This window comes from Heloderma suspectum, chromosome 1 (genome assembly GCF_057233095.1).
Source record: "Heloderma suspectum isolate Gila_16-S chromosome 1, 16-S_ref, whole genome shotgun sequence".
Lineage (NCBI taxonomy): Eukaryota > Metazoa > Chordata > Lepidosauria > Squamata > Helodermatidae > Heloderma > Heloderma suspectum.
In genome coordinates, this window is record NC_139458.1 from 337,635,265 (window position 1) to 337,659,606 (window position 24,342).

At 47.1% G+C, this 24,342-nt stretch overlaps 1 protein-coding gene across 3 annotated transcripts in view; it reads right to left on the reverse strand.

The window, feature by feature from the left end:
- Positions 1–741: 741 nt before the first annotated feature.
- Positions 742–24,342, reverse strand: part of SGK1 (serum/glucocorticoid regulated kinase 1) — a 96,195-nt gene continuing 72,594 nt past the window's right edge. Inside the window, exons 1-12 of one of the 3 annotated variants that reach the window (XM_084827585.1) lie at positions 11,565–11,649; positions 8,117–8,192; positions 7,217–7,292; positions 6,572–6,676; positions 5,838–5,921; positions 5,594–5,725; positions 5,178–5,290; positions 4,573–4,696; positions 4,035–4,130; positions 3,423–3,578; positions 3,215–3,304; positions 742–2,071 (exon numbers count right to left, since the gene is read on the reverse strand). In XM_084827585.1, coding sequence (XP_084683711.1) covers positions 1,904–2,071; positions 3,215–3,304; positions 3,423–3,578; positions 4,035–4,130; positions 4,573–4,696; positions 5,178–5,290; positions 5,594–5,725; positions 5,838–5,921; positions 6,572–6,676; positions 7,217–7,292; positions 8,117–8,187 — 1,215 coding nt within the window. In that variant the 5' untranslated portion in view covers positions 8,188–8,192; positions 11,565–11,649 and the 3' untranslated portion in view covers positions 742–1,903. Of the gene's footprint in view, positions 2,072–3,214; positions 3,305–3,422; positions 3,579–4,034; positions 4,131–4,572; positions 4,697–5,177; positions 5,291–5,593; positions 5,726–5,837; positions 5,922–6,571; positions 6,677–7,216; positions 7,293–8,116; positions 8,193–8,409; positions 8,681–11,564; positions 11,650–24,342 lie in introns of those variants that run through there. The other 2 variants (XM_084827584.1, XM_084827586.1) reach the window with 2 other exon arrangements.

Consider the following 24,342-nt stretch of genomic DNA (forward strand, 5'->3'; position numbering starts at 1 on the left):
TAGGAAGTGGAACAGACCGCCTTGGGTGGCAATGGACTTTCCTTTGCTGGATGTGTTTAGGCAGAGGCTGCACGGACATGACAGGGATGCTGTAGTCGCACCTTGCACTACAGATCCTACACTTAGCAGGACCTAGGAATAAGGCACCTTCCAACTCCATGATCGCTCCAACATATGGCAAGAACATAATGCATCCCCCAAATGCTTTTGTGGGCTAGTGGCAAGGCGTGATTAGGCAGCTGGGAATCAGCAACATAAAATACCAATCTAAAGAAGGGCATTGAGCAGTTTCAACAAATTTTGCTCAAAGGGTATTTCCATGGCAGGAGCTTTTACTACCATGTTATCAAACATGCAGGTGGACAGTTAGGAGTTAGCGCAGGCAATTAATTTTTTTCATTGGCAAATCTTTTAAACAAACAGTCAAACCTTTGCTAACCTTATGTCTTGGCTTGATATCACTGTACAGTGCTTAGGGCACAATCCTATGCATGTTTAGACAGAAGGAAGTCCTACAACTCCCAGCATTCCCCAGCCAACATGGCTGGCTGGGGAATGCTGGGAGTTGTACGGCTTCCTTCTGTCTAAACATGCATAGGATTGTACCCTTAGTGTTTTTATTTACTAGGATAATTAAACGTTTTTGACCCCAATGTGTACAGTGAAGAAAAATGCTTAAAAATTGATGGTAAGGACGTATGCTCTGAATTTATAAAGGAAGAACTGACAGCGTTTATAGAAATATTGTCCAAGATTTTACTGCAAACCAATGGGTTTGGTCACAAAAATGGTACATATTATGTTAAGTACATTACAATGGTGGTATACATTAGAAGCCTTTAATTTTTTTTTCTCCTTTTAAATATACATCTAGCATTGCAACCAACTGTACAGGTATCTTACAAATACATACAAACAGGAATGAAAACAATGTGTTTTTTACAAACCATAAATAATGCCCAATTTTACAGATGAACAAAAAAAATGAAATAAACCAACAGCTTTGACAGACTGCAGCTGGGGCATTTTGGTCCATAGAAACCCTTTCTAAAAATAGAAATATTTATATATATATATATATGTATTTCCATAGCAGCAACGCTTTCTTCAAGCATTTGGGAAACAAGTCATTGAAGCCTATCTTGATTGTTTTAGTTATTAACTGTATAGATTTACATATTTTAAAAGTCATTACACATATTTATTGTCTTCCAAATATGGAAGGAACAAACAATGCCCCACATTGTAAAGTCCTGCAAGTGTCACACGGATGCTTCTGAACTAAGTCCATCTGCAAATTATGCATACCACACTCATACCATTGTTCACATAGCAAAACCACACACATGCGTGTGAATCAAGAAACAGAAACACTCTGTGACAGGAAAAGCTTTGGAGCTCACAAGATCTCATCAGGAAAAAAGGCACGTTTTCATAAAATCCTCATCACATCCAGAAACGTCTTCAAACTAGGCTTTTCAGAACATTCTCTCCAAATAATAATAATAATAATACACACAGCATGTTGTTCTTATGTTTACAATCTACGGCAGTCTCATGGCAGCGGTCGCTTTTTTTCCTTCTTTTTTTAAACCTCCAAAGGAGATATAGCACCACTTTGGTGAGTGGGAAGAACTGGAAGTGAAATGTTTGTGAGTTCATTTAAAAGGAGTTAAATGTGCTCTTCCAAATGAACAACACCCCCCACCACCACCACCAAGCTTCCAGCAAACAGCAGTACAGTTGAAATTAAGGCTGCAAAGCTGCCACACAGTGGGAAGATGTGCAAAATGTTATCTTTCAAGATGACTGGACACCTGGCAGTCATCCGACCAGACGGCCAACAGAAGGGTCATTATTCCCCCCGACCCCAAGAAGATAGAAAGAAATCACTAATAGGAATTCACAAGAAAGAATCCATGGGAGGCGCATAGGAGAAGCCCAGAAAAGCTTCTGCCGCCTCCTTAACGCTGGCAGTGATGAGGATGCTGTCGGAAGCCTGGCCAATGGAGTTTGGGACAGGCTCCTCTGTAAACTCGGGGTCAAAGTGTCGGAGGTCATTGGGGCCGCTCTGTGAGAAAACAAAGAGAGAGGTTCTGTTGTTGATGCTCAGATATGTTCTTAAAGGAAAGGTGGGAGGACTCATAGAGTTATATCTTAGTCCAACTTAAGTCCCATTCATTTCAATGGGTCCACTGCCAGGAGGACTAACACTGGATACAAACCCTGATGCCGCCCTCATAAAACTACTTTTTAAAGGAAACTTCATACCAAGATAAAGAAAACACATTCTCATGCCCCTTTTCACTGCATCACCCCTGAACCAGTTTCAAACAAGGACTAAGTTCTAAGCCAAGGGTGGGGAACAAAGGGCCCTCTGGATGCTCTTGGACTGCAACTCCCATCAGCGAATGGTCAGGAATGATGGGAGCTGCAGTCCAACATCTGCGGGCCACACATTCTCCATCCCTGGTCCAAGCATTCAGCACAGAGGTGGTATGCCAATGGCAACCAGTACTACAGACTTCTCATGTGCAGATCAATTGCCCAAAGGCCATGTTCATTCAACAGTACAGATGGCCAATGTTTATGTAGGTTGGCCTTGGACTTTAGAGACCGATAGCTGAACTTTATGCACATTTACTTTGAACTCTAGGACTGTAATCCTAAAATACATTTACTAGGGAGTAAGTCCCACTGAATACAGTGAGATTTACTTCTGAGTAAACATGCCTAGGAGTGTGCCTGGGACTGTAATCTGAAGCACTATGGAACTCAATAGCGTGACTGCAGTCAACTTGATCTCAGCTTTGGACCACAAACTCTTTCTAGTTAAGTCAGTCCAATTGTATGCAAGGGGGTTTCCAATCAGACGTGTTTGGGATCTGCCTGCTCCTGAGCTGGGAACAATGAGGGCCACCTCAAAGATGAAATATAAGGCAAAGTTGTTTTGCTTAGCTTAAAGAGCACAACTTGCTATAAAAGTTGCATTTGGGGCAAGCTAGACGTTCAATCTGCATGCCTCCTCCCCATGGATGAAGTGAAGATGGCACTTAAGAATCCACTTGATTGTTTCTTCAGGGTCACACTGACAATGCATTAAAGCATATTAAAAACCTGCCTGTTATTTTTTTTTTTAATCTGCAGCCTCTGGCCACCCCTGGTATAAGTAGAAAAAAACGCCTTCCCCATCCTATAATTAGGAGATACTTACCACATTTGGGTTAAAAGGGGGTGTAATCTTCTTATTAATGAGATCATCCCAGTTAATTGGGGAGAAGAAGATGTGATTCTTAATCTCCATCTGTTGAGGAAGTGGAAATTGGATCAATTCAGACAACAGTAATTGAAGAAGACTGGCACAGTCTTGCCAACTTCCTACCTCCCCCCCTTCTCTTCCAAGCTCCCAATATTATACTTACAAAGTCTTCCTTTGCACCCAGCCTCTTGGCCCTGTCCTTTTGCAAAAGACCTTCCAAAAGGTGTCTAGCAGAGTTGGTAATATTTGGCTTTAGCTGCAGAGGTTTGTTCAAGATGTTGTCATACATTTCTGCCGTGTTCCTGCTATAGAAGGGGGGCTGTAAGGAGGGAAGAAAATAGAGACATATTTAATATTGGGAGCATGCCTCAGTGTAAAATATATGGATTTTCTAATATCCAGCTTATTTATTTATTTAAAACATTCCTAGGCAGCCTTTCAGGGCAGAAGCCCTCCCAAACTTAATGCACACAGGGAAGGTTAGAGTCTATGATGGCACCTGTAACTATATCCCAAAGAAGGATATATTACATCCCCCCCGCCATTTCTCATGTAACTACATAGATTTGTTTTACCTCAGGCCAAAAAAACAGTACGACTGCTGCATTCAAGAGACCCACATGCAAAATGTTGGATCCACCGAAGTCAACAAACAAAAAAACTGAAGTTGAACGTTCAGTGAAACCAAGATTTGGTCCGTTTCTGTGCTGATATTGACTACAGAGGGGAAACACTATACTGGCGTGCGGATGTCATCGGTGGTTCTCTTACTTACCAGTCCATAAAGCATCTCGTACAAAACTGCACCAAGGCACCACCAGTCCACAGTCCGGTCATAGGGTTGCTTGTGAAGGACTTCAGGGGCAAGGTACTATGGAAGAGAAAATAGAGGAATGGAAATGTTAGATTCGAACAGAAGCTAAGGGCAATGACAAGACCTAACCTAAGCTCAGACCCCATCATCTTTAAATGCTCCACTGAAAGGAAGCAGTGAAATGAATGGAGGCCCATGTGGATTGAGGACCAGACCAACCGTCTGTCAAATGCAATTTGTGCACATAGAGCTGATTTCTATAGGAGTTCCTATAGTACTGGTATCATTTATTGCACTGAAAGGCTATCGTTTGTAGAATCTTGCTTTTCTTGCTTTTGCTTTTCAGCTTGTCAGCAGGGCTCATCAATCAAACCCTGTCCACTTCACCCAAGCAACATAAAATGTCCCTTTTCCCCCCATCTGGGAAACTCCTGCTACTGTCACGCACTTTGGGCACATACATCACTGTCATGTGGATAAAAGCAGAACACAAACCTACCTCGGGAGTACCACAAAATGTGGAAGTTGTGCCATTGTGTTCTATGTTCTCTTTGCAGAGTCCAAAGTCAGTCAAGACAATGTGGCCTTGAGAATCAAGCAAAATGTTCTCTGGCTTCAAGTCCCTGTGGCAAAAAGGAAAAGGAAACACAAATGTCAGACAGCCAGTCTCAATTCTTACTATTTGTATTCTAAGTAATGTACTTGTGACATTTTTTTTCAATGCCCCCCCACCTCAAACAGACTGCTTTGGTAGATAGCCCTCAATAATTTTTAAGGCCACCCACCAACAGAATTTATTTATTTATTTGTTATTTAATAGATTTATATACTGCTTACCATATTTAAAAAATATCTAAGCAGTTCACAAGAATTCTATCTGCAAAAACATGAGCCACCCATTGGTTCTAGCCATAACCCAAACGTGAAACAGTTCTTGGAATGTTGTGCTGCACTGATCTTAGTCCCCACTGCTAGTAACTTGGCAGCCTTGCTCACAAAGTTCCTAACCTCTCATTTACAAAATAACAGTTTTATTACACATTAGAGCCTAACTCTCACAATATTCACGGTGAGTATATAAGTGCCCATAAACCGTGTACTTACCGATAAACTATATTCAGAGAATGCAGGTAACCCAGTGCACTGGCTATTTCAGCAGCATAAAAACGAGCTCTTGGTTCCAGGAAGCAACGTTCCCGCTGAAGATGGTAGAACAACTGCAAGAGACAGGAGGGGGAGAGAAATCTGTTACTGATCCTGTACTGAAGCCTTTTAACAATGCATTTAATTAAACACAACTTATATAGCTAGAGGGAATAATTGTCGGAAATGGCCTAGTAATCCTACGGCTATTTCCTGCAAGTAGAGACTGGCAAACAGGAGACACTGAATCTAGTAACACCTCCACAGAACTCTGTTTTGGAAACAAAACAGCGCTCTTTTGTACACATGGCAGGACTGACTTGTACTCTTGTGCAATGGGATCACACCTCCATTATGATTTTGTGCTTTTTGCTTACCTCTCCACCATTGATGTAGTCTAGGACAAAGTACAGCTTGTCGGCTGTCTGGAAAGAAAAGTGGAGTCCCACCAGGAAAGGGTGCTTCACATTTTTCAGTAAGACGTTGCGTTCTGACATGATGTGTTTCTCCTGGTGGGGGGGAATGGAAGTCATATTTAGTATTCAGCAGTACAGCAGTAGGACAGTTATCATTATTCTCTTGATCAGTGATACTTTGAAATGGGAATAATTCAGCATTTACCTCCTTCTTTTTCAGGATTGCTTTTTTCTGGAGTACTTTCACTGCATAGAAATGCTCTTCTGCCTTGTGCCTTGCAAGAAGAACCTGAAATAAACCAAAATAACCAATTGCATAAGTGTTTGGCAAGGGAATCATGTCACAACTGTAAGCGGCTATGTCCTTCCTGCTAACATGGGACCAACTCTTAGTGTGGCCTTTCCCAGCTTGGTGCCCTCCAAATCTGTGGGCCTGCAATTCCCATCATTCCCAGCCAGCATGTGCCATCTGGGGGGCACAGAGTTGGGGAAGGCTGTCTTAGCACTACCTGCACAGCTGCAGAGACTGTCAATGTTAAGACTAGGCATATCAGCAAAATGGGTGGAGAACAGTGCCTTAAGGCTGGGAATTGGACACTATAGCCTTCAAATCCTTTTGAGCCCTTCAGTCCAAACACATTTTCCCCATACCACTTTTTTAAAAGACAAGACCTTGCCTTTCAAGAATACCCAGCCCTGCACCTTCATACAACAGCCTAGCCTCTCCTTCAGTCTTCCATCATTTCTTTCCAACTCCTTGCTAAACTCTTCCTGTCACTCCAAATAGCTTGACACTCCTTGCTAGACTATGAGTTTCACCAAAACTTTTTTAAAAAAGGAGCTGGCTTCAGAATCTACTTGGTTCTCAAAAACATTGCATCTGCAACCTTAAAACATTACAGGCCATAAGCAAATGGGCGAAATGAAGGTGTAGCTTACCTTCCCGAAACTGCCTTTTCCAATAACCTTCAGGAAATGGAAATCGGATGGTTTAGCATGTGGGTTAGATGATGGGCCAAGGTTGATCTGCTGGGATGGACTGGGCTGCAGTGAAGAAAGATGAAAAAGAAAAGAATTCTTAATATGTGTACTAAAACGCTTGGAGGTATTCTATTTTTTTTTTTTTAATATACACCTAAACATCAGGATCCTTTAATGTAAAGGTTTTGGGTGAAGAGGGCTTCAAGAAACATAGCAAAATGTGTTACATTTTATTGCGGGTTGTAATGTTTATGTTATTGTTTTTATTTCTTGAACACCACCATGGTGGCTTTTTCCAAAATACAGTATAAAATTATTTTAAATAAAAAGTTCTATAAACATTGTTTGATAAAGAATGACAGGCTTTATTAAAGATAACATGCAAAGATTTTGCCATTTTTCCTGCTTGAAATGAAACAGAAAGTAACCTTTATAAAAATTAAAGGAATTATTTCCTCTAAACACAAATGCTTCTTTCCAGGTTACATCATTACAGTGTGCCCTGATTGCTAATGGACAGAAAGACTACTTTAAAAACCTGTTTCTATTATTGACACATTAAACTCTTCTCTAGGAAAGCTGCACACAACAGAGGCTACTTACTGGAGGAGAAGGATTGGCATTCATAAGGTCAGGCTCTTGAGGCTGAGAGATCTTCAAAATAGATTGAACTTCAGGGCTGCAGAGATTAGACGTAATGTAATTAGCCCAGTTGCACAAGGCACAGAGCACAACAACATCTCACCACATGGGGGCACGCTAACATCCTACTTGAGAAGTTGGCAGGTTACTAAAAACACCTAAAAAGGCTTATTAGGTTTCAGAGCTAAGATGAAACAGGAGAAAGGAACAAACCCTTTCTGAGCAAAGGGACTTAAGTTTCCTCTGTAATTAAAGGTCAGGGGCTGGGGATCAGGAAATCTAGACAAGCCACCATTCTCTTGTTTATTCTTCCCCAGCCAAAGGAGTGAAACTTAGCTGCATGCAGTCCTTTTAGAACTCAGGCATGTTTACATCCAGAAAATTTAAGGCCAAAAGGCATGCTTACAGCACACTCAAAAGTCCCACTGAGTTCAATTCAACTTACTCCCAGGTAAGCATATATAGAATTGCAGCTTTAATAGCATTTGCTTCGATCATCAAGATCGTTGGGTTGTCTCCAACGTCAGTCCTACTTAGAGCAGACCCATTGAAATGCATGAGACTTATGTTAGATGAACATTGGATACGGCCCATTATCTCTACACAATTTTAACACAACTAAAGTTGCAATCCTAAGCATACTTACAAGGGAGCAAGTCCCACTGAACTCAGTGGAGCTTACTTCTGAATAAGCATCCTCAGGATAACACTATATATATTTGGTTGTGTGTGTTTTTTTAAATCACATTTCAACTGCCCCCCCTCCCACTGAAAGAGGTTATATAATCTCTCCATATTTTTAAGTTTTAGAAAGAAGTTACATTTTCCAGGTGCTATCGGAAGGAGAGCAGAAACACTTACTGTTTGCATGCATAAGAGTTGGTGGCTATTTTTTGAATGAAGTCGTTCAGCCCTATTCTTCTCTGTTTCATGAAAGCTGCAAAGCACAATTAAAAAAAAAAAAAAGACGGTTAGACATCGGCCCCCAATCATCTTCTCCCCCCCCCCCCCATTATTAATGGAATTTGTTTTTCCTCCTTGAATCAAACAAATTATTCCTCACAAGAGCATCCCCTATAGAAAACATCTCTGGCTTCGAGAAAACTGTACACACCGCTACCTCTCGCCTCCTTCCTTTCCTCCCTTCCACTCACCGATTAGTATCGCCACCACCCCTCTCATCTTGGAATAGGTTAGCGTGGATCCGGACGCTTCCGTTTTGACCGTCATCGCAGCGCTGGGCAAGGGCGCGTCAATGAGCAGAAACTACAATAATAATAATAATCCAAGCCGACGAAGCAGGGATGCAGTGAAGGAGCCGATCAACCCAGGAAGCCAGCTAGTTAAGTTAGCGCGGTGCAGGGAGGACAAAGCGCGCAAGCAGGCAATCAGCCACCGGGCTCTCCCCAGTCAGCTCGATTCTGCAGCTCCGTCCCTCGCCGGAGGGGCTTATATAAGCGCGGCCGGGAGGGCGGGGCGGTGGGGAGAGGAAGAAGGGGCGGAGCCCAATGGGGACAATGAGGAAGAGTCTCGCTCGCCACTCCAGGCGCCCAGAGCCGCCTTGAGACGCACAGCGCTGGCGCCCGGCCCGGGCAGCGCGCGACCCGCCCTTCCCCTCTCCTGTCTTGCCTTGACGTTTGCAGGAGACGCGCGAGCCGCCTTACAGGAAGGAGCGCGCTTGCCTTCTTTCCTCTTCTCTTTTTTACCGCCTCTCTTGAGAGCATAACTCTGCAGCAACGTCAGGAAAAGACAATGCAACGTAGCGCCGGGATTGCACATAAGTCTTCGTTCCTCTCGGCCCCCCCCCCGCCCCAGGGAAGCATTAAAAATGGGGGGGTATGTTTTTATTCTTCCCCACCCTCTTCTACTGTTACAAACCACATTATCAGGAGAAATGGAACAGTCCTGCGTCGCCAACCGGCGCTCAGGATTCGTTCTCACATCGCCATAAACTACTGAGTGGGTCACGGAGGTAAATCACGAACTCCCCACTGATTGATATACACACACACACACACAACAACAACAACAACAACAAAAATAGCCCTGTTGGTCCATGAGGGGGAAAAAAACCCAACCCACAGTTGGGCAATTAGGACCAACCAACTCTCCACAAAAATGGGCAAGCCTGGTGTTTCCCTCGTTCCCGTCATGCATGGGTCTAAGAAATTTATTCAGAAATCAGTTTGTGACTTTCGCTGCCTCTTAAGTTTCCGTGGCTAAAGTTTGTGACCAGTGGAGGCTGGTGCCTCCGATTTCGATGGGCTGGTAATTTCATTCTGGGTTGCAGTCAGAACCAGCCAGAACTCTAAAGGAACTATCCAAAGTGCTGAACCCTATCCCCAGAATAGGTGCAGCACCTTGGATTGCTCTTTTAGAGTTCTGGCTGGTTCTGACTGAAATCCAGAATGCAATTTGGCATTCTGCCAAAATCGGAGTCACCAGTCTCCACTGTTTGTGACTCTAGGACAGCACTGACGGAGAGGAACACTGCTGTTAGGGGTCGTTGGAGCCAATGGAAGGTGTGTATTCTCTTAGCTTCATTGCCATGCGCGCGGGGGGGGGGTGATATTCAAGGGGGATAGCAGCTGTGGAGGGAAGGATTAGCCCTCCCCACATGCTGTGACACCCATTTTTGAAATTCCACTTTGGTGCAAACATTGATATGAGTGTGTGTGTGTGTGTGAATTGCTCATGAAAAAACCTACCAGACACTCTCTGTTTTGTGTTTTTCCCCACAACAATGCAGATTAATTGTAACTGAAAAACTACTGAATTGGGATTATCTGGACTGGAGCAGAGAAGAAATTAAGGGAAGTATTTTATTTGAGGTGATGTGGATAAGAAATTAATGGGCTGGCTTTGCCCTCAGTGAAATTTAAATAAGTCCTAGCAATTATTTCTAAATGTGCATATTGAGATATAAATTAGCATATGCAAATATCATGCAGATTTGTGTCCTGTGGGCCTCAGTCAAGAATCTTTTAAGTGCCTAGCAATGCCTGCAGGTGTTTTCTGCCCTCGGGTTAGACTTGGCAGGTCTCATCTGCTTTTGAAATGTCCTGGCCTGGTTCTTTTCCTTAATTCTTAGGTCCACAACTCTATGGAAAAGAAGTCCCTTATTGGCTCACCTTTTACATTTCCATGGAGGTCCTTCATGGGATATCCCTTATTTCAAGCTGATCCTTCAGGGATACGTTTTGTGCCAGTGAGAAGACCAGCTACTGTTTCCAAAAGGGGACCTCAGGCAAACCAATAAACAGACTGTGAAATTGTTCTATATTTTGTTGTTTCCACGCCAGCAACCTGGAAATCTGAGTTATACAGCCCCTGAACATATCGATTATGGCTAATCATCATTGATAGCGCTATGCTTTCTGAATGTCTGTCTAACCGTTAGCTCCGGAAACTGTTCTTTAAGTACCAGTGTAGTTATAAAGAAACAAAAATATCCTTGAGCATACTTAAAAGTGCTTTATGAATCAATGAATAACCACAACTAAACTCCTACACTCACACATTTGAGATTAGGGCAAAGGGTTTCCCAGGAGCAGTTAATCCCAGGAAGGTTGGGTTAGACCCTAAACCCTGCCCTCCTTTTCAGAGTTAATCTGGAGGCCTTCCCAAATTAAATAAGCAAGCCTAAGCACACCTACATGGGAATAAATCTCATTAACTTTAATGGGAATGACTGGGTAAACATGCATAGGATCAGGCTGAAAGTTTAGTAACGCCGTTTAAAATAGACACATCACCCACAAAAACATTTTGCGAAAAAAGTCCACGGGACTGTTCAAAACTGACTTCAATGAATGGCACTCCTCTGGACGTAAGCGGCTTGTGACTCGCACTCTCAGAGCGCTGACACAACTCCTTCGGGTGTCTTTGGACTTCTTCTCCCTCTTCGCTCTCTTTTCCTTTGAAACCACCTCAAAGCAAAGGTCATTCAGACAGCGAAACAGTAACCGCGGGAGTCGGAAAGCGGTCCCTGCTTATCAGATGGTATTTATTAATTGCAAAAGAGCGTCGAGGGAGAGCGGAGTTGTCCATTGGCTGCATTTGCTGGCACCACCTCAAGGCTGAAAACAAATAGCTTCAAAGGAATCCTTGACCAAAGCGAGGCGTCCGGGGGCGGAGAAGGCGGGCGGGGGGATTAAGCTTTTGCCACTCAAGTTTAAACTCATCAGAGTCGGGGGCGGGGGGAGAGATGGTCCCGGTCCGCGTGGCTGTAGGCCATCAAGTAGCCCAAATATAAGGAAGGAGGAGGGAAGCATTAAGAAAAAGTTGCCTGCACATCAGAGTTTCTTACCCCAAATCCCAGCCAGTAGCAAAAGCCCCTTTTCCTTCCGTGCGGCCGCAGCAACTCCTTCTCCGTGTCAGATCGGCTGGTGTCAGTTTATGGTTGCAAACCGCCCCCCGTCCCCCCCATATGAAGACTCCTTCAGTTCAAAGGGGCAGCCGAGAGAGCCAAGACTCGCCCTGTTTCTAGATCTTTGCTCGGCAGCAAAAGCAGCCGCAGTCGCCCGGGATGAAGGTTGATAAGAAATGGCCTTTCCGCCAAGGAAGCACGGGGAATGACTCAGGGGAACTAAATTTCCTGTCCCGGCTTTCTCAGTTCAACAAACAAGTGACCCATGGAGGCGATCGGCCGGGTTTCGGACTTGACTGGCTGCCTGGGATATTACTGAAAACGCCTTCTTAAAACATTGGGCCAGAATAGACACACACACACACACACACACGGGGGGGTGGGGGTGGAAATACACTCTCCTCTGATGGAAGAAGGAGGTGGTTATGGAAATCTCCATGTTTGCAAAAGCAACGGAAGGAAAGAGAGAGAAAAGTTGACTGAGTCTGCAATTTTTTTTTTTTGAAAATTGCACAAGCGTATAAGAACAGTCTGTGCTGGAATGGCACATTCTTTCTTTTTCTGCAGCAGCACTGTTGCAGAACACGCGAGGTTTGTTTATGAATGGAGTTGGCCGGGACGCCGCCCACTGGTGACCTGAAGCGCAGGTGTCACACAACGGATGGCATTGGCAATAGAGAGATGGGGGGGGGCGATACTAGGGCTGAGACCACATTCCGTTTTATATCCGCGGGGGCGGGGGGAGGCTGCCTTCCGGCCCGATTGTTACTGGCTGACCACATTCCAAACGCGTTACATTCCACCCTATTGAAAATGCAACAGAAATGGCTTCAAAAGCCCCAGCCCGCAATACACACATACCCTCCCTCAGCTATAGGCATCATGGAAGGAGAGGGAGGAGCTGGAGGAGAGCGAGCGTCTGATCAAGAGTTTGCATCACAAACTTGCATGCTTATTCATAATACACTGATTTAGTTAAAACAGTAGTCTTTTTAATAAAAAGATAATGTAGCAGCTTCCTTGTCTTCGTTCACACGTCACCACCAGCAGCCTTCTCCAACCTGGTACTCTTCAGGTGGGTTGGACTACAACTCCCATCGCCCCCCTCTGAGGATAAGGGGACTTGTAGTCCAACCCACCTAGAGAGTGCCGGGTTGGGGAAGGTTGAGTCCCCCTCCATCCCTCTTCTATTTTCCTCGTGCTGCATGTAATTTGCTCCTTATCACCCAGCATAATAAACGGAACAGGCGTGCACGCGTGTTTACAACACGTGTTTTCTCGGGCGGAATGTGGGGGAGGGAAGCCCCACTGAGTTCCATGGGGCTTTCTCCGACGCAAGTGTGCGTGGGATGCGTTACACGAGACGTACTGAAAGGAACGACACCGAAGGGCCCGTTGGAATGCACTCCTAGCATTGTCTTTAGGTCAGATGCTCAGCATTCCTTGGAAAGAGCTTCCAGAGGATTTGCTGATTATTGCCCTTTTCTTTGGGGGGTTGTTTTTCTTGCACCAACTCAGCCCCATCCGCTTTCCTGTGGGTCGTCGCGTTGCAGTTTTGGCCGGCGCGCGCGCACGTAAATATTTGCGCAACAGGCGGCGGCGGCTCTTTGCAAGCTCTGGAGCTGAAGCGGACGCTTTGGGGGGCTGCTGTCCGTTACACTGCAGAGCGGACTCCGCAGGCAGCAGCATCCAACTCGAAAAGCGAGCGTTGGAAAGGCAGCTTCAGCCTCCTTCACGTCCAAGCTAAGATGGGGGCAGCGGGAGAGGCTCCTCCGCCAGTTGACTTCGTGAATGCAAGATTGCAAATTTCGCATTTGGCTTATTTGGCATGATGGACGCCTGCCCAGCCGAATTCTTTGGGAAGTCGGGGCTGGGGAAAACGAAGCCCTCGCTGAAACGCCGCAGCTCTCCTCTTCATAAATGAACAAAAAGTCACGATGGTCCCACCAGGAATTCGACACCCCCCCCCCCCAGTCTTTTCCAGGTTTCCAATCGCTTTGCTCCTCTGCCGCTTTGCAAGACACGTCTCCTCCTGCCCTCCCCCGGCGAGTATTTCCCTCGGCAACAAATGGCAGGGCAGCGCTCCTCCCCTGGAGCCGCCGCCAACGCCAACCGCTCGGGAAGCACAGCGCCGGCAGCCAGCGGGCCGCTGCCGTTCCCCCAGCACGCATGCTCCGCCGCCGCTTTGGCTCCGCCTCGCCGGCCGTAAGCGGCCGCCGCGCTGCACAGCTGGCCTGGCTGGCTCTAAACCTCCGTTCCTTCCCGAGTTCATTCATTCCCTTCTTGCCGTGGTAGCGCTGCTGCTTTGTGAATCGTATAGATACGTCGTCGCTGGAAGGCTCCTTGTAGGCTGCCTCACCAGGCTGTGGCTGCGCATGGCAGGCCCCCGCTGTTACTTTCAGCGTTTGTGGACATAGGAAGCTGCCTTAGAGATACCAGGTTTCGTGGTAAGAAAAGGCAGGGAAGAAGCGGTGGGAAAACACAGGAGGGTTCCAAATGGAAGACCAGGACTTGTGGACCCCTCGTAAAATTCCGTGTTGGAGACAGGGCAGATGTTACAATAAAAGCTTCCTCTGGAAGCACCAAAGTGCCCATCTCTAGCCCATTGCAGAGGCTCTCCAGGCCTCTGGATGGTTTGGCCTGCAACGCACATCATCCCTGACCATTGGCCATGCTAGCTGGGGCTGATGGGAGCCAATAAGGGACTTCCTTTCCATAGAGTCGTGGACCTAAGAATTAAGGAAAAGAACCCAGGCCAGGACATTTCAAAAGCAGATGAGACCTGCCAAGTCTAACCCGAGGGCAGAAAACTCCTTAGGCTGCAGGCATTGCTAGGCACTTAAAAGATTCTTGACCTAATCATCTGGCGGGCACCCTGTTGGGGAAGGCCTCAGACAGAGGCATCCCCCATCAAGTGCTACCAGGTCCTTTTTAATTTGAGATGCCAGTGATTGAACCCAGGGCATTCGGCAGTCAAAGCATGAGCCCCACCGCTGAGCTACAGCCTCTCCCACACTGATTTACACTGCCGCTATTTTTCACTCTGGTTTTATACTGTAGTTTTAAACTTTTAGAAGTTTTATATTATGTTTTATCATGTTGCTGTATTTTATGTCAACAGTTGTGAACTGCCCAGAAAACGTCAGCTATTGGGCAGTATAGAAATGTGACAAATACATTAATTTAGGGTGCAATCCTATTGGGATAGGCGGGCCACCTCTAAGGTCGGAAGCGACCACCTACCTAATGCAGGGCAGGACAAGCACGGAGGGGATTGTTCCCTCCGCACTTCAGCCGTCCTGCATTTGTGGCCAGACAGGAAGGCGGAGAGGGGGAGTCGCTGCTGGACGACACACAGGATGTGTCGTACCGGCATTTCCGCCTTCCCCACCCTGGAACACCCCGTGGAATGCCCCGTTTTCACCATTCTGCGCTCCTCTCTGAGCGCAGGGCTGTTCCAAGGTGCCTGCGAGGCAGCATGGGAGGGGGGGAAGGTCGGTTCTCAGGGATGCGGGTTCTGAGGTCAGTTCCTGGAAACTGACGTATCCTATGGCTGTCTAGCCGCTGACTAGCAGCCATAGGATTGTTCCCTTAATTTAATTTACCAAGCCCTCACCTTATCAAAGAGAAGGAATGCCCAGGGCAGTCTTATCCCCATGCTTCACAAGGAGTGGAACAGGTTGAGATGGATGTGGGCACTTCCAAGAGGCGGGAAGGGGCCCCAGCTCAGTGGCAGAGCGCCTGCAGGTCCCAGGTTCCATCCCTGGCATACCTCCAGGTAAGGCTGGAAAAAACTCTTGTCTGAAACCTTAGACAGTTGCTGCCAGTCAGTGTAGACAATATTGACCTAAACTGACAAATAGTCTGACTTGGTAAAAGGCAGCTTCCTAGGTTAGGAAGAAGAGACCACATTCATTGCTTTCTAGGAGAGCAGGAAAAGAGGCATGTGTCATCCCACATATTTTGATAATTTGTGTGTACTTTCTTAGAAGAAAGAAGTTTTCTTAAACTGAACTGAACCATCCAGCCATTGTCCTTCTCCTTTTAGACAAAACCGCTTCTACTTAAAAACCTTTAAGTAAATCTTACATAACCAGTAGAGTTCATGGCAGCGTTCCCATAGATTTGCCACACAGTTTCTCTTTAAGACGTTCTACTTGTGCTTTGCACAACTCCTATCTTATGTCCATCCAACTCCTTTTCTGCTGAGTTTGCTTTCAGATGTGCCTGTCCCTGAACTAAGCCAACCAGTGCACCAAAAACAATTGAGCCTTCAATCCTTGTTTTGCCTCACCTGTTAGAACTATTTAAACAGAACATAATGTAATTATGCCCATCTCCATTCCAGAGATTCAAGTGCTGTGTTCCTCCACTAGGTCAGAAGTTGTAAATTGTTGCAAAAGTCCCCCGTTATGAACCTTCAATTGAAAACCTACCATGAAAATAATATTTAACCAACCTTTCAGTGAAGACTTCTCTTCTTTCCCTCTCATGATGGGCTCCTCTCTCCCTCTCTCTCCTCCTTAAGATTCCACTACAGCAGCCAGGAGAAGTTCTGTAACTCTGTTCTTTCAAATCCTTCCGTTTGTTATAATTCCCAACAAAACGTCTCTTTGGGCCGTCTGTCTCCCAGGCTCCCAGCCAGCTTAAGGGGAGGCGGGTGATGAAATAAAGAAACTAGCTGATCTGGATGCTCAGTTTATGAACCTCGTATTAGAGGTGATTTACATACTGGAGAACTGAAGTTCAGTATGTAGCCACAGTATTGCAACATAACCCTGAAATTTACTGAAATCATCACTTGCTTATATACACACACACATGCACACCCAGTGCAACAACTGGAAATGCAGGTCTCTCATAATTGATGCAGCAGCAACAGGATCCCAGGAAGACCAATCAAAACACAATTTAGGAAAGAGGAAGGAAGGAAGAGGAGTGGGAAGAAAATACAAGGTGTCAGAAGGAGTCTGTGATTCTTCAGTGCCTGGGTGGCTTCCTTAAAGTTCATATGGCTATTCTAGAGATTGTGGTCTAGTTTGGGGCCACTTGGGGTGGGTTGAGATTGGGGGCAAGTATGTTGTAGGCAGCTTGATAGTGTCCTCCAGATATTTTGGACTACAACTCCCATCAGCCCCTGCCAGCATGGACAATGATCAGGGGCTGTGAGATTTGTAGTCCAAAACATCTGGAGGGCACCAGGTTGCTTACCCCTGCTTAGGGGCGGGCTCATTGTAGGAAGGCTCAAGCAGCCGATCCCCTGATCTGTTACGCCGGACTATTTGCACTGAGACCTGCCTTGAAAGAGGTGTCGGTGTGGTGTGGCCTTGACCCTTAGCGCTCCGGCATAACGCCTTTGGGGATCGCAGGACCGAGGCAGCGGGAAAGGACTCGCCCTGCCGTGGGGGGCTGTGGCTACGTCAGGGGCTTTCAAAGCTGTGCGCGGAGACGATTGTCGGGCAGCGGCAAGGCGGAGGCCCCGCGTCTCTGGGCTTCGCTTCCCAGCCACCCACGCTACTTCCCCTTTCTTCTCTTTTTAGCCGCCGCGGGAGACAGCTGGTCTCCCGACCATGTGTCATTGCGGAGGAAAGAGGCGAGTGCTCGAGACGGCCGTTTCCTCCCAGCCCGGACAGCGGAGCGGGGTGGGCGGCGGCGGCCGCAGCAGCCAGGCGCCCCCGTTCCACTCCTGGCACCTCGGCGCTTCCGAAGAGGAAAGCGAGAGATGCGCCGCGAGGGCTGTTCCGCCTCGCGGAGCCCGGCTTGCTGCAGCCTCTAGACGTCCCTTCTCCCCTCGCGCTCTCCGCACACACGCTCGGCGGCGGATGCCGGCGCTCAGACGAGGAGGCGGCCCGAGCTGGCTCCGGCTCCGGTGCGGAACGGGCGCCCAGAGGGCGCTCGTGCTCGCGCTCCTTTCCGGAGGAGGCAGGAGCGGGACTCCCGCGGCCCGGGCTGCCGCCGCCACGTCATGATGCAGCGGAGGCTGGTGGCCCCGATTTCGGTGGGGCTGTGCATCATTCCGGGTCTCAGTCAGAACCAGCCAGAACTCTCAGGGAGCTTCCCAAGGGGCTGGACCCTATCCCCCAAATAGGGTCAGCCCCTTGGAGATCAGAGCCGCCAGCCTCCATGGTCATGATGTCTCCCGGTTTAAGCTCTCAGGGAGCTTCCCAAGGGGCTGGACCCTATCCCCCAAATAGGGTCAGCCCCTTGGAGATCAGAGCCGCCAGCCTCCATGGTCATGATGTCTCCCGGTTTAAGCTCTCAGGGAGCTTCCCAAGGGGCTGGACCCTATCCCCCAAATAGGGTCAGCCCCTTGGAGATCAGAGCCGCCAGCCTCCATGGTCATGATGTCTCCCGGTTTAAGCTCTCAGGGAGCTTCCCAAGGGGCTGGACCCTATCCCCCAAATAGGGTCAGCCCCTTGGAGATCAGAGCCGCCAGCCTCCATGGTCATGATGTCTCCCGGTTTAAGCTCTCAGGGAGCTTCCCAAGGGGCTGGACCCTATCCCCCAAATAGGGTCAGCCCCTTGGAGATCAGAGCCGCCAGCCTCCATGGTCATGATGTCTCCCGGTTTAAGCTCTCAGGGAGCTTCCCAAGGGGCTGGACCCTATCCCCCAAATAGGGTCAGCCCCTTGGAGATCAGAGCCGCCAGCCTCCATGGTCATGATGTCTCCCGGTTTAAGCTCTCAGGGAGCTTCCCAAGGGGCTGGACCCTATCCCCCAAATAGGGTCAGCCCCTTGGAGATCAGAGCCGCCAGCCTCCATGGTCATGATGTCTCCCGGTTTAAGTTCCCCTCGCGTTAAAGCCTTCCCGCTTATTATTCTGCGGCCCTGCTGAACCTACCCAATGCCTGTTTTAGAAACCCGCTGCTGACAGATCAAAGGGGGCCCTTGGAAACTCGGGTGTCTGTTCTTGGCATCACATGGGCTGGAAATAAGGATGGTGGCTGTGCTGTGAAGGCTGTGCAAGGTGAGGATTTGAAGCGCAAGGAGGGCAGGTCTGCAAAGGGGCTTCCCAGGCTGGCACCCTATGAGAAATAGGTTTAAAAAAAAATAGGAAGGGAAAAGAGACATAAACAGTTCCCTTCATGGACTGCGGCATTTTGACTGACTAAGCCTAATTCTGCCACATGGATCAGTCAATCTCTCTATTAGCGTTGTGCCTGGGGAAAATCATATGAACCTGCCTCTTGCTGAGTCAGTTGTTGTTCAGTCATTCAGTCGTGTCCAACTGTTCGTGACCCCACGGACCATAGCATGCCAGGCCTTCCTGTCCTCCGCTCTCTCCCGGAGTGTGCTCAACAGCTCAAGTTCATATTCATTGCATCGGTGATGCTATCTAGCCATCTCATCCTCTGCCATCCCCTTCTCCTTTTGCCTTCAATCTTTCCCAGCATCAGGGTCTTTCCCAGGGAGTTTTCTCTTCGCATTAGGTGGCCAAAATATTTGAGCTTCAGCTTCAGGATCTGTCCTTGAGCACTCAGGGTTGATTTCCTTTAGGATGGACTGATTTGACCTCCTTGCAGTCTAGGGGACTTGTAAGAGTCTTCTCCAGCACCACAGTTCAAAAGCAACAATTCTTCGGCGCTCAGCCTTCCTTATAGTCCAGCTCTCACAGCCATACGTTGCTACTGTGAAAACCATAGCTTTGATTATACGAACCTTTGTTGTCAAGGTGATGTCTCTGCTTCTTACTATGCTGTCTAGGTTTGCCATAGCTTTCCTCCCAAGGAGCAAGCGTCTTTTAATTTCATGGCTACAGTCACCATCTGCGGTGATCTTGGAGCCCAAGAAAATAAAATCTGTTACTGCTTCCATTTCTTCCCCTTCTATATGCCAGGAAGTGATGGGGCCAGATGCCATGATCTTCGTTTTTTTAATGTTGAGTTTCAAACCAGCTTTTGCACTCTCCACTTTCACCCTCAACAAGAGGTCAGTTGCAGTCTTCTACTCTAACCACTAGTGCAGCCTTCCCCAACTTGGTGCCCTCCAGCTATCTTAGACTACAACACCCAGCATTCCTGACCTTTGGCCATGCTGGCTGGGGCTGGTGGGAGCTGAAGTCCAAATTGTCTGGAATTGCCTGGAGGGTACCAGGTTGGGAATGTCTGCACTCATGGCTCCATAATGGCTCAGGCAGGGGTCTCTTTCCATCTGTAATCCTTTAAACCGCCCCCACCCCGCCCCTCCGGGATTGACTGCATATTATGCATAGTTATACCTATAAGCCACATGGGGGTGTGTGTAGTGAATCTCTTTGCTGATCACTGCTAGGCCAAAAAGGTCCACAGGATCAGGGTTGGTGGTACGGTAACTGTGGTGCATGTGCAGTGATAACAGCAACCCCCTCTCCAATGCTAGTTGGTAAGAGAGGTGGAAGAACATAGTCGATGAACAATTCTTTTGTGTGCAGGCCACATTTCCAGGATATTTTGAATACCTTGGCTATCTCTCCTTAAGGCTGCAAATCTAAACACAATAGGGAATAAGCTTTGCTGGACACAGTGACCCTTACTTCTGAGTAAACATGCACAGGATTTTCACTGTATGACTATTATGATCACAGATGCTTTTAGGAGACAATGTAGAAATCTAGGCCTTCACTTAGGGTGGGCAGCATCCAATACTTCTGCTGCGTTCCCACTGCTTCTGTTGTGCCAGCGGGACACACCACTAGCACAATGGGAGGCTAGGGCTTCCTAAAGCAACCCTGGAAATGAGCTCAAACACTCATTTCCACAACTGGACAGGTCAGTGCAGCTCCCTTCTGCAAGCCCTACTGACCTGCCTTGTTCCAGAAATGAACGTTTCCATTTGTTTCAGCATCCACTAGCTTCCCATTGTGCTAGTGGTGGGTCCCTGTGATTTGTCAGTATTGTGGCTTTCACCCCTCTCTCCCCCAAAGTAGAAGCCTGCGCCTTCAAATTCTGCTTTTTGTGTGGGTGGGGGATGGGGGAAAGATGTGATTTAACCATTTACTACAACTTAAAACGTCGCCCTGAAAACAAGTCCTGTTTGGGAAAATTTAGCTGTCAGTGCTACTATCATATTAAGATGGGGAGAGGGTGAGGAGTGGCTCCCATTTTCTTATATACCATCTAAAAGTTGTGAAGCGTCTTCTGTATATGCTTACTCAGACATGAGCCCCATTGAACTCCCTAATAAACATGCTCAGGGTTGTAGCCTTAGGTGCCAGTGAAATCTAAGTGAAAAATTAGTCATGACTAAGTGGAGTCCCATTGATTTTAAAGGGAGCGAATGTCATCAAACATAGTCTGGGTCCAACCATATGTTTTCTGGGATTTCTTTCTTTCTTTAAGGAGGGGAGAGGAGTCCAGACAATGTTGTCTATCTCTTGTAGCCCTCCTGTATTTTCTTACCACTTCTTCCATCTTTTTTCTTACTGTACGAAATCTATTAAGGAAAAAATGGCAGAATAACTGCCATGTTTCCTCATAGTTAGCACTAGGACCCTGCCACCTAGAAAGATCCAGAGTACTCCCAGGCTAGGAGCCTGATTTTTTAAGGGAATGCACCCCTGTCCAGAATAGTGTGACATCCTACCCTTGGACTGGTAAGTTTCCTAACCAACAGTACCTCTGTTTTTCTCTAGATTTAATTTGTTTACCCTCATCCAGCTCATAAGTGACTCCAAACATTGATTCAGAACCTCCATAGCTTCCACAGAATGCTATGGAAAGGAAATATGGAGATGAGTATTATCAGCATACTGATGAAAACTCATTCCACATCCCTGGATGGTCTCTTCCAGGCATTCCATGCAGGTGTCAAAAAGCATCAAGGGACAAAATACAACCATTTCCGGTTGCCTGTGGGAGCACTAAATCTCCATTGCACAAATGGTGGGCACAGCGTGCACAGTGGAATCAGCAGGACTGGTTGCTCACAGGTGGTCACCACTGGATACTGCTCCGTATTGATTGAAAATGCTCCTACTGATCTGATTTGAGTGCCACATTCTGCCAGACATAAATTCACCTGCTATTTTATTTCACTTTGCAGCTATCCATGTAGCAGGTTTGTGGCACTGTCAATAATAAAAAAAAGCTTTAATGTCCAGGGATTATAGGTGTAGGATCGCAAACTGATGAGCAGTTGTACTAGGAGAAAGCAATTCCCCTGCATGGAAAATTATAGCATTTCTTTGCTAGTTTGACCTGTAGCTAAAATGTATCTGATAAACAATGTTTCTTATTTAGATACTTCCAGTTTTAGTCCCATGTTCTCTTTTTGTTGGTTGTTAAACCAAAACAGCTAGCATATGAATGTGTGTGGGGGGGGGTTTAAAATAAACTCTAAGGACAAATGATTAAAGGCCTAGCTTTCTGAGATATTGACACTGAAAATCCAGTCATGGGGGGAGCAATCCTCTGGCTGCTAGTCAGTGGCTAGAAGGCCATAGGATATCTGGTTTTCCGGGAACTGACCTTGGAGCCCGCACTCTGAGGTCGGTTCCTGGAGAACTGACCTCCCCCCACTTCCATGCTGCCTTAGAGGCAGTGCAGAACAGCCCCATGCTCCGCAGTCGCAAGAGGCGCACGGAGCGGCTGAAATGGGGCATTCCCGGAGGGCGCTCCGGGGCAGAGAGGGCAGAGATGCCTGCATGGCACATCCAGTATGTCGTATGGCAGCCCCCTCCCTCACTCTGCCCTCTCACAGCTAGACAGTGTCAGGACTGCCATAGTGGCCTCTTTCAGTACACTCCAATAGCCAACTCAAGACACAGACGAAAGGATTCTTTTAAAGGCTTTAATCCTTTTACATCTTAATGACTCTTTCAGATGCTAATCACCAGCGACTAAGCAAGGAACAGTGGAGTAGCCTATGCATTGGGTAGGCAGTTGGTCCCCATTTGAAGGAGAATCACTTGAAGACCCTGAACTTATGGGCTAGGGAGAGATCCTTCCTCTTTCCCTTGGGTCCACGGGATGCGGCCGTTGCTTGCATGCCAAACGGGCGCTACGCCTCCTTTCCGCGCCCTCCATCGCTCATCACTCCCTGCGTCTGCGTCGAGCGTCTAGCAAGCCCCCCTCCCGCGCTCTCTCACTGCCCGGGTCACTATCTATCTCAGGAATGCCGGCAGGAGGAATCTCTGCCAGCTGCTGTGCCTGTGAGGGATGAGCTGGCTCCTCTCCCATGGATTGCTGATCCTCCTCAGAATCAGAACTGCTCTGGGGTTCTTTCGGCTCAGTTTCTACCCTGACACACAGCCACAATCGGCTGTCTAGCCGAAAATGCAGGGCAGGAGAAGCGCGGAGGGAACAATCCCCTCCGTGCCTCTCCTGCCCTGCATTGGATAGGCGGTTGCCTCCGAGTTCGGAGGCAGCTGCCTATCTGCATAAGATTGCACCCTAAATTATTTATTTGTATATTCATGTGTAGCCTAGTGCATCACTAAAGCTTGGACACTGAAAACAAAAATACACACAAAGCAATTTCACTAAAGTCACATTTAGCTGTAGGTAAAAGGTTTCAATGGAGCTTACTTAGATGATGTGTTTTACAACTGGGGTGTAAAAGAGCTTCCAAAATACACCAATCAGTTAATCTCCATGCATTATCCCCTTAGCACTAGATACTAAAATCTATCCTCAGACAGGTCTTACAGTGATCCCAAAGGATGCTCAGATTTTCTATAATGTTATAATTCCATCTTCAATTGCTTTTTAATGCATATCACTTGGTAGGAGAGCAAAATTAATACTTTTTTATCAGAGGATCGCTTGGATTTATAGCAGCCAAAAAGATTGCTGTAGCTCCCCAGGGACTATAACTGGGCTGTCGTGCTATGAGCTTTCATAGACAGCGGTGTACTGTGTCAGAGGCCTGAAGCACTCTTCCAGAGTAAGCCAGTTTCATACATGTGGCGCATCTAGCAAGAACATTTCTCTATGTGCTCTTGACACACACCTGAATTTTGTGCAGAGGTTGCACTGATCTCGGGATGTGCAAGGGTCAGGTCATATGGCAGGTGGCCTCCATATTTATTTTTATTTATTTATTGCATTTATATCCCGCCTTTTTTCCTCTTGCAAGGAACCCAAGGCCAGGATTCCATGGAGACACCCACTGTATGGACCAATGCCTCTGCATGTGAGCTGTATGCATCACCACCATGACTTGCACGGTTACAGTGGACCCTTTTCAGATCACCTTGATTGCACAAAAGAATTGTAGTGACCATATACAGAGGTGTCAGTCAATGCACTGGGTACTCCTGGTTATGTTGTGAGCCTAGTGGTGGAATGGCACACTCCCAGAGGTGGATGTGTATGGTGCCTGTATGAACTAGCCCACACAAACTGCTTGGGGACTGTGCTAATATCCATGGTGATCCATTCCAGTCCAAACTGGACTAGCAGAATCAGCACAGGTGGCATAACAAGGGCATTGCCAAACAAGCCACGACAGTGCAAAAAACAAAGCAAACCCATACTGGCAAATACTTCTTCCTGTTAAATGTCCTGCGTTGGTGCTCTGTAAACTAGGAAGCAACCATCTTGAATTATGGTTGTTATGGTTTGCCACTGGATCTAGAAAGAAGGTTTTCTTTGTGGTACATTGGGTACAATCTTATTAGGGATGTGTAGCTCAGAGCACTGCACGCTGTCTCATGAAGGAATTATAAGGAATTATATTATATTATAATGGAAGCTTGTACAGGCTGTGAAGCAGAAACACATGTGACACTTGTCACTGAG